Genomic DNA, 11122 nt, shown 5'->3' on the forward strand with positions numbered 1-11122 from the left:
ATAAGTGCATTGCAGCCGGAGGAGATTACTTCGAAAGTGACCAGAGTTTCATATATATACTATCAATAAGAGTACGAAAATGTCTGGAAACTTATTTAAGGTACACTGTAGATAGATGGATTCGTAGAGAGAGAAGAGAGGGAATTAAACAGCTGAAGCAAGGTGATGTTATGTTTGAGAGATTGAGAGAGAGAGAGAGAGAGAGAGAGAGAGAGAGAGAGGGGCGAGGAATAGAGAGACATAGAAAAAGCGAGAGAGAGAAAGAGAGAGAGACAGGGGAGGATAGAGAGAAAAAGAGTGAGAGGCAGAGGCAGAGATAATGAGAGAAATGGAAGAGAAAGAAAGAAATAGATGAGGAAACGAAGAAAAGATTAAATGAAAAATAAAACAAGAGACGATGAAAAAGAGACAAGGAGAGAATGAGAGAATAAGAGAATAAGAGAATGAGAGAATGAGAGAATGAGAATGTGGAAGATAAAGGAGGTAAAGGGGGGGCGAAGAAGAGGAAAAGATGATAGAAATAAAGTTACAAAAGAAACGGATATTAAAGGTGGAACGATAAAACTGTCGTTCCAGAAAAAAACATGATTCCATTTCCGTTTGATGTAAACCGGTTTTCTTTGTTTTGTTTCAGACCATCTGCTAGGTGGCCAGTTGCTTACAAATCCCAAGAACGATAGGCGCATTCTATAATGTCTGAAAGTGACACAATATTCAACGAGCGAGATCGGAGATGCGCCGCCGTACACTCTCTACCGATCCAAGTTATGGCAACAGGACCATTGCCAGCACCCTCAAAATCCATCACTGCCTTGCCACAAATAACAGGCACGTGCCCAAGGTGATGAAAACAAAGTTTTCTGCAACGGATATGGTCTTTGGTGTGGTTTCAAGTGAGGACCACATCATACCAGCTCACATCTTCGAAGTCGGCTTGAAAGTCAACATCAGAGTGTACCTGGATGTGCTGAAGAGTGTGGTGATCCCCTGGTGCAATTAAGTGGCCGCTGGCAGACTCTGAGTGTGGCAGCAGGACTCGGCGCCGGCCCAAAAGTCCAATAAGATCCAAGCTTGACTTCGGAAGGAGTACTACAACTTTGTAACCTTCTCTCACTGCCCCCTCCTCCCCCGACCTGAATCGGCTGGACTACTTCGTTTGGTCATACGACGAGAACAACACCAACATGACCTCCCAAAACACCAAATTCAGCCTGATCGCCGCTATTCGCCAAGCTCCCGTCGGCGCTATTGGAAAAGGCATACTCCAAGTTTTGAACCCGTATTAAGGCGATGATTGAGAATGAAAAACAAAGGAAAAAGAGAAAGTTGTTTCGTCATGTTTTGGCCAACTAATCCTTTGGTCTGCTTTGGGTAGGATTGAAACCGCTATCTTTAGACAATGCTCAACTGGAGCTGTAGAGATTCAACACATCTTTACACTGTGCAATGGCCCCGAAATGCGGAAGAGGATGGATTGTTTGCTGTTATGAATCCAAGTTTTTGTTCTCATCTGGTCTTCCATTATTGGTCCGTACGGAATGGTATTATATATATATATATATATATATATATATATATATATATATATATATATACTAGCAGGGGTGCCCGGCGTTGCTCGGGTGTTTGGAGGTGTATGCTGTGCAAAAAAAAAAAGCAAAAAAACAAAAAAATGGTTAATTTTTTAAAATTTGACTCCTATTATGACCCCTTAAAATTTATAGTTTCGGGCTCAAATCACTTTATTAAGTTAGATCCAGGTTCAAGGAACCTATATCTAAAATTTCAAGTGTCTAGACCCAAAATTGTCGGAGGAGTTTGGTAGAGTTCTTAAAGGTCAAATCGTTGAAATTTGACCCCTTAACAGCCAAATTTCTGGCTGACACCCGTCACATCGATTTTCCCAAATCTCAGTACCCAGTATTTCAAATTTCGAGTCTATAGACTAAAAATTGACAGAGTTATTGCGTAGGGAAATGTACACAGACAGACAGACACACAGACAGGCTGACAGACAGACAGACAGACACGTTCACTTATATATATATATATATATATATATATATATATATATATATAAAGCTGAATGTCTGTGTGTGTCTGGTCACAAATAGGCTCCTATATGGTTGACTATTTTAAAAAACTGATAACATATAATGATAGAAGATGTATCGAGACACAGGAATGGGTATGTTTGATCTGGCAGAACGGTGGTTCATTAAAATTGTGGTGTCTGCGTTCGCGACTGGTCCACAAAATATGGAAATAAAAAATTTAAAAAAAAAAAAAAAAGAACGTTTACAAGTATTTTTGATATAGATGTACATAAGAATACTTTGATGAGTATGTTTTAACTTAAATAGGGATGGTATAATAAAATTGTGGGGTCTGCGTTCGCGCCTGGCCTCCATAGAATGGAAATAGGCACAAACTTTAATAAAGACTTTCCATATCTATCTTCGTAAGTATACTTTGATAATTATGTTTCAGTTTAAAGAAATATGGTATAATAAAATTATGGGGTGTTCGTTCGCGCCTGACCTCCATAGGATGGAAATATGTCACAAAGTTTAACAAAGTTTTTAATACAGACCCACAGAATATTGTGATAAGTGTTTCAGTGTGAACAGGTATGGTATAATAAATTATGGAGTTTATCTATTTTATTTTTACTTTCATCATATTTTGCTTTGGTTTTGATACCGCCAAATTCGAAGCTATATCTTTACAACCCTTCCTTTTCATAACCTATCATACTTTAATTAATCAGAGTCCATTTTCTGTGGGTTGTTTTTGAACCCAGTAAACGGCGGGTACTTTTGCAGTATATTGCATATTTATTATTATGGAATCAATCCTCTATTAACTATCATATGTTATGAGAAATAATTTGCCTGGTAGACTAAAAAAATAAAATAATAATAATGACAATGTCGTTTATCAAATTCCGTCTGTGTTTGTTTACAATATCACGTCAGCTGATATTTGGGCAATGAATGCCATCAAAAAGTTACTACTGATTAATGTTTAGTTTTAAAATATGCAAACGAAGAAATAATTTGCGGCGATTTTAAATGGTACCTTTCTTTTATCATAAATTAAACACCCGGACTTGAATAGGAGATCATTCGATCTGTAGTCGAATGCTCTATCACTAAATTTTTTTTTTTAATTTTAAGAAAAAATGATTTGCTGAAGCTTTTTTTTTTTAGTTCCTTTTCCGGTGTAACGTAAAATATTTCCCTGTAAAAAATAATTAAGAGAGAAAAGCTATTTAAAAGATCGGATTTTTTCGATATTATCGGATGAATTTCTGGAATAACAACATCAGGTATATAAATTAGCTTTGTGTGAAATTTGAAAAAGATAGGCTCAGCCGTTTCGGAACCTATGAGGAAAGAACTCTCTCACACACAAAATGACTTTATAAAATCGTACAGATAAAGATGGATATGCCACTAAATACAAATGCTGCAATTGATAACAGTATTTCTATTAATATGACTATTTGTAATTGCAGAATTAAGAATAAATGTCCATTAAGTGGAAACCTATGGGGAAAGAACTAACACACACACTAAGTGACTTTTATATGATAATACATATATAGATAGATATAGATAGATATAGAGATAGACTAAGAGCGAGATGGATAGGTAGACAGATAGGTAAGTAAATAGATAGACAGATAGATATATAGAGAGGACGCAAGAGAGGGAATTAAAGGGCGAAGAAGAGAGAACATGGCAGAAGAAGCAGTGAGTGAGAAAGGAACAAAGTAAAAGAAAAAAGTAAAAAAAAAAGAAACAGAGAATGAAAGGAAGAGAGAGAGAGAGAGAGAGAGAGAGAGAGAGAGAGAGAGAGAGAACAAAGTAATGTAAAAGAAAAAAGTAAAAAAGAAAAAGAAACAGAGAGTGAAAGAGAGAGAGAGAGAGAGAGAGAGAGAGAGAGAGAGAGAGAGAGAGAGAATAAAGTAATGTAAAAGAAAAAAGTAAAAAAAAGAAACAAAGAATGAAAGGAAGAGAGAGAGAGAGAGAGAGAGAGAGAGAGAGAGAAAATAAAGTAATGTAAAAGAAAAAAGTAAAAAAAGAAACAGTGAATGAAAGAGAGAGAGAGAGAGAGAGAGAATAAAGTAATGTAAAAGAAAAAAAGTAATAAAAAAAAGAAAAAGAGAATGAAAGAGAGAGAGAGAGAGAGAGAGAGAAAGAGAGAGAGAGAGAGAGAGAGAGAAAGGGGGCATACTGATAAGTGCTTACCCCTAAACGCACCATTTAAAGCTCGTGAAGCACTTTCCTCCCTGGTCATCATGATGTCCATCCGGTATATCTCACGTGACCGGACCCTAAAGGGCTGCGACATATAATCTACGAAGCCGGTTGCTTTAACCTGGAAAAATAAACAAAAATAAAAATTAATTCCACATGTACAAATCGTTTAAAATATAATCGATCTTTTATCCGGGTATAAATGGACGCCGGCTCGTACTGTCTTATCGTCCTCAAGTTGTTGGCGCCGTCTTTTCTTCTGTTATATAGCAGTCTATATAACCCATGTATATATATATATATATATATATATATATATATATATATATATATATATATATATATAGTAAGGCCACATGGGAGACATGAAGTTCCATTTGGAACACACGTGCTATACTAAGGATATTGAGCACTTCCATCATGGGAAACGTCGATACCTCACAACAATTTCAAAAATAAAAGAACGGATAAAAACATGTAAATGTAATCGCCCCCCCCAAAGAAGAAGTATGCGATACCCTCTCCACCAGATCTTTCAGCAGAAAGGGATACAAAGAGAAGAAACTATTCTCCGGATATTGAGCACTTTTTGTTGCCCATGTGCTGGAAAGAACCCCCCTCCCCGCAAATAAATGAATAAATGAATAAATGAAAATAAATCAAAATAATGTTCGTTTCATTAAAAAAAATAAAAAAATAGCAGCGAGTGCCCGAGCGGCCGCAAAAAAAAGTTAGCCAAGCAGGCAGGTTTGAACCTGAAATGCGAGTGAAGAGGAAAGTTAATTTGGTAACTATTTTTTCCACTGTTCTAAGACGACATGAATTTATTAATCTGAAAAAAAAAACCGTTTATGAACATTAACGCGTGCATTCTCGCGTTTGTTCATTTTTTTTTTGTAAAACACTTTCTCATTAGCTTTTTTTTTTGTAAATAAAAAAAAATTTCGATTTGTGTTTTAGGGGAGCCTTTTTCGATTTGCTTTTTGTTTGGGTTTATTTCTAAAAGTGTGGCTTAAGTTTGAATTCAAAGCGGTCAATAATTCTGTATCGCCGTTTCAAGAATAATAAAAACAAATAAATTAAATCTTTTCAGTTTATTCGTAAGTGTTTTTTTGTTTAAATATTTAAAACACAAAAAAGCCAATCATTTTTCTGTCTACACGGATTTATTTTTTCAAGCAAGAAACTTATTGAGATTACCAAATTATTATATTCAGTGAAGAGTTTGTTTTTATATTTCTAAATTTCTATGTGGAAATAATTCTAGACTCGTTTTTAAAAAGGTCGATGTCGGAAATAATAATTCCAAATAAATTAAATTAAATATATTATCAATATAATTGTTATCTAAAGTTTATTAAATAACAATTATGAATAGAACACTTAAAACAATTCCCTCGCTAGAAACATAAACTAACATATTACTATTTAGTAAAATCGATTTTCCTTAATGTAATATGCAAATTAGGTTACCGCTTAATCGTATATTTCGCAAGAATCGTACTATGAATAGAAAGAAATGGAAGAGTAAATCAACAGACCTTTTGTATATATTAATCAAATTGTGAACAAACAACATATATATATATATATATATATATATATATATATATATATATATACATATAAAATAAAAATTACAATTAAATTTACCAAAATGATCCAAGATGATAAAATTAAAATATATTATAAATATTAAAAAAATAATATTTATAAAATTATCTCAGCCAGATATAAAAGCTCGATAAAACCAAATAGGAAATAGAGCTTATAATACGAGCAAACAGTTAATAAAACATGTTAAAAACACTTTGAAATGAGTTAAAAACATATTTAATCTGAAAAGAAAACACTGGATAAGTGGATAGTCCTTAATCCGCGGAGTTTCGAGGAAATACTTTCCTTCTCATCAGAGGGTAGGAATTAGCAAAATGCGGGATTGGATTTTGCATCTTTGACTTACTTGTTGTTTCATCAAATACTTCTGCATGCAAAATCCGTTTTATTAACTGTTTGCTCGTATATATATATATATATATATATATATATATATATATATATATATATATATATATATATATATATATTCTTTTTGACGTCGAGAGGTTCCAGGTCGCCTAATGAAGTCTCTTTGACTGAAACAGATGGCTATTTGTAGCGACCATAATAATAATAATAATAATAATAATAATAATATATATATATATATATATATATACATATATATATTTAAATAAGGGGGTATATATATATATATAAATATATATATTAAGTAATGTGATTGATAATTTAAAATTTAAAAATCAAATTATAATTAAATTAAAAATCCGTTTCATAAGAAGGAACAACAACAAAATCAATTATCTGTACGATCGTTTCGGAAAACAATGCTTTTTTTGTGGTAGACATATATATATATATATATATATATATATATATATATATATATATATATATATATATATATAAATAAATAATAAAGAAACGTTCACATGTACATATATATATATATATATTGCTGTATATATTATATACGGCATAATCATGTTGGCAAACCGATTTCGTCTGGATCGCCGAAGTTAAGCAACGTTGAACATTGTCAGTACTAAATGGGTGACCATTTGGGACTTCCAGGTGTTGTATATGCTCTTCGTTTATCTCGGCATTGTTTCCAGTCATCCTGGACTTCTTCTATCCACTGAGCTCAAACAGTACTGATTTAGGAGATGTTTGGTTGGTGATTGCCCAACTCTTGCATCACAATTACACGCGCAACTCCTCCTACAGGAAGTAACCTTTGTCTTTCGAAACTGAACAGAGGCATCGGAACAAACAAACGAATACGAATTCATATATACAGATAGAGTGGTCTATCGGCCTTGATAAGTGGTGACGCCTATGTAAAAATTAAAAAAAAATGACAAAATGTCTATATTCAAAATTTCAAGATGTTGTCGATCTTACTGGTTATTGCTTTCAGCATGTTAAAATGTTCAATTCTTGACAGCACCTGGTTCGATAACGTAACTAAAAGAAAACACAATCACCATTTCTCTTCCTATTTTCAGCATTTTATAATCATGCTCATATTCATTTATTTTCTTTCAAAGTTGATAAGTTCCTTTTTTCTGAGGAGTTAAGGTGGAATAAATTAAAAAATTACATGAATGATTCTGCCCTACGAAACAGGTGCTATCAGGAATTGAACATTTTAATATGCTTAAAGAAATAAACGGTAAGATGGTCAACATCTTGAAATGTGTAATATAGTGCATATGAGTGCGTAGGAAGTATCAGCAGCAGCGAATGATAGCTTGCTTGCGAAGAGGTTAGCAGCAGCAGCAGCAGCAGCAGCAGCTAATTGTTATATCAATCGATGAATCCATTCTGGCCTGAAGAAACAGCAACTATCAATCCATTAAAAGAAAAGAAAATATATTTCGGCATGACTACAAAATCCGAAAAATTGGAAGAGAAATTGCAATTATCTTTTATTTTATCTTCTATTACGCCATTTTAATTAAATGTATTATTTAGCGCTACGAAACAGTTGCTGTTATGAATTAAAAGATGTGTTACATCTATGTCTGGCTGGTTATCATCTAGCTATTAAAATGGACAGTTATTTCATTTATCAATGACTACGAGACACTTTGTTCATAAAAAACTAGTTTATTTTACGATATATTTAGCATACACACTTCAACAAAATGACGGCGGTGGGGTGGGGTGGGGGTTCTTGGTAGGGGTGGTCGCAAACTGTGTCAATTTGTGTCCCGCATCTGTCCGTGCCTCTGGCTGCCTGCCTGTTGCTGTTTGCTGGTTTTCGGTTTGACCCATGACCGATTGACGTCATGGATCCAGGTCGCTACAAGTCCTGGGATTCCATTGTTTATTTTCGTTTGCCTAGATATAACTTAGGTCACCTTTTCCTGCGACCGACCGTTCTTTTATTGGCTGGAATTTCCATTGTTTATTTTCCTGTTTGCCTGGACAGTTCGTCCGCACGCCTCCTTAACAGAAGTAAATTGTACGATGGTGAACATGATGAAATTTGGAATATAGACTTTTGTCATTTATTTGTTATATGTGTGTGTCTATGTGTATGTATGTATGTATGTATGCATGTATGTATGTATGTATGTATGTGTGTGTGTGTGTGTGTGTGTGTTTATTCCGAAATTTTAAGGGGAAACACATTTCACATAACACGCTCTCCCCGTTTCCCGGGTTTCACGATCGGAAGAACGAAAGAACATCTTAAGACAAAACAGAAACGTTTAACACTTATCACTCCGTTACCCTGCGCCCCTCAACCTCAGTCGTCTTCCTCTTAAGTCTGTATCCACTCGGGTTAAACCGAACTCAAGTGTAGCTGACCGTATGCTATCTGAGTGTCCGCAGTATGTTCGACCGGTCAGTTGAGTTGAATCCGCCCTCTGCCCACGTTGCGTTGTTTTAATCCAGAAGGCAGATTGATGTCCGTCAGTCGTAGGCGACTTGGGGTGGGGACTTAGCTATTATAGATGTCGGTGACAGAATTAAAAAAAATGAAAAGACAACAAAACAAGAAATGGCGTCTCCAAAAGAGTTTTAATGTTTATAGCGTCAGAAAAACAAGCAAACAAACAAACAAACAAACAAACAAAACAAAAACGAACAAACACAAAACAAACAAACAAAGAAAAACAAAAAAAAAACAGCAAACAAAAAACAAACAAAAAAACAAACAAACAACAGACAAAACAAACAAACAAGCAAAAACAAACAAAAAACAAATAAAAAACAAACAAAAACAAACAAACAAAAAATTAAAAAAAAAAACAACAAAAAAACAAACAAAGACAAACAAACAAAGTGTTCTTCAAAAATCCGACAGAGATTGTTCGGCGTGTGTTTAGAAGAAAAAAAAAACGTATCAAATGGGTTAGACTAAAACAGCTCGACATGCAACACTCAACTTATTTCAACTTATCTTTCTTTTTTTCTCTCATGACGCCAGTCGCCTTGCGATTTGCGGTCTGTCAACTCGACTTTCAACAAAGGTGCCCTCTAACTTCGTTACTTGCCGTGTTTATGTACAAATTGGCCAGTCCGTCACAGTTTAGCCTTTGATATACATGCTGCCGCCGCGCGTTGGCTAGATATTGATATCTGCCAATCGCTACGACTCACGTGTACCGTTGATACCTCCCATTGTTTTCTCTACTCCATTTTTTTTTCAGGCGACGCCATCTTGCAATTCCTCCGAATTCGCGCTCCATCCGCTGACCCCGAGGAAAAATGAAAAGAAACAAAAATATCTAATGCGATTTAGCGAATCCCTTAACGACTGCCTCTATTATTTTATATATTTATATCGAGGCAGCGTCTCCGAGGGTAAGGGGAGGCTTTGCACCAACCTCTGTCTTTATAAAATTACTTCAGCTGAAGCCCTACGGCAACTCGTATCTCAACTATCGTTTCATATTTTAATTTGGCGAATTGAATTTCTGATATTTGTTTAGAAATTCAAAAACAGCAAACAGCGATGGACCCAGGGTTCATTCGTGTTGGATAAAAACACTTCGCTATTCGAAAATCCGAGTCAAGTGCGCTCGCACAAGGATTCCAACGAAGGGGCGGGGGGAACAAAATAAAAAAGAGAAGTGATAACAAAATGAAGGTTCGGGATATAGAGAGACATCAAATTCGGAATGCGATTATGATTGTTGATATAATTGCAAGGTTGAGACTAAAAATTACTAAAAGTGTATTTTCGTCTCTAAGTCACTCTCCACAATCTGTTTTTCTCTCCCCTCTTGTCTTCCTACTCACAACTGATAAACGTACACTCTTTCTTTCATTTTCTTGTCTCCATCTCTTTCACTCTTCTACGCCTTCATCTTTTTCCGCCTCTCTTCATCTCTCTCTCGCTTTTATTTTCCCCTGTCTCTCATAATCACTATTCTATCCTGCTATTACAATTGACTAAAAATAAATTGTCTCTTGGTCTTTAACAGACTTTCTTCAATCTCTCCCTCCCCCTTTTCCCTTTTTCCCATCTCTCTCTCTTCCTCTCTTCCATCTTCATCCATGTCTCCTCCGTCTCTCACTCATTCTTTCCAATCTCTCTTTCTCTCTCCTCCTTTTTTCCTCCCACTAACAACTGATAAACGCACACTTTTTTTCATATCTTTGTCTCCATCTCTTTCTGTCCCTCTTCATCTCTTCCCTCTTCCATATCTCTCTCTTTTTCTCCCTCTCTCGCGTTTACTTTTCCCCGTCTCTCGTTATCTCTATTCTATCTCCTGTTATTATAATTGACTAAAAAAAAAAGTCTCTTGGTCTCTAATCTACTCTTTCCAATTTCTCTCTCCCCTCCACTTTCCCCATCTCTCTCTTTCTTTCTCCCATCTTCATCGATGTCTCCTCCGTCTCTAACTCACTCTTTCCAATCTCTCTTTCTCTCCCCCCTTTTTTTTCTCCCTCTCATTCTCTTTTATACGTCGTCTCCCCCATCTCTTTCCATCCTTCTTTATCTTTTTCAACGTCTCTCTTCCATCTCCCTGTCTCGTTTTTACTTCTCCCTGTCTCTGTTCCCTTGTCTCTAATGATCTCTCTTCTTCTCTTTTCCCCTACCTCCCACCTTTGTCTCCTTTTCCCTCTAATTACACTTAGTCACCCTCCCTGTGTGTGTCTCTCTCCCCTTCCCTCCCTCTTCGATTTTCACCTTTTCTTTCTCTTTCATTTCCGTTTTCTTCCCCCTCTTTCTGCAATGTCTTTCTTTTCAGTCGTCCTCGTCACTTTCTCTCCCCCTCTTCCATCTCTGTGTCTCTATTCTTTCTTACTCTGTGAATTATTCTCTCTCATCCTTT

The 11122-nt window shown here is 35.4% G+C and overlaps 1 protein-coding gene across 2 annotated transcripts in view; it reads right to left on the bottom strand.

Moving 5' to 3' along the window:
• The window catches only part of LOC145269875 (carboxypeptidase D-like), a 1225495-nt gene that overhangs the window by 38504 nt on the left and 1175869 nt on the right, over positions 1 to 11122 (bottom strand). Inside the window, exon 10 of one of the 2 annotated variants that reach the window (XM_080125621.1) lies at positions 4257 to 4386. In XM_080125621.1, the coding sequence (XP_079981747.1) occupies positions 4257 to 4386 (130 nt within the window). The remainder of the gene's footprint in view (positions 1 to 4256; positions 4387 to 11122) is intronic. The other variant, XM_080125622.1, reaches the window with a different exon arrangement.

The sequence above is a fragment of the Euprymna scolopes genome, chromosome 45, assembly GCF_053919585.1.
Source record: "Euprymna scolopes isolate OS-2025 chromosome 45, ASM5391958v1, whole genome shotgun sequence".
Classification (NCBI taxonomy): domain Eukaryota; kingdom Metazoa; phylum Mollusca; class Cephalopoda; order Sepiida; family Sepiolidae; genus Euprymna; species Euprymna scolopes.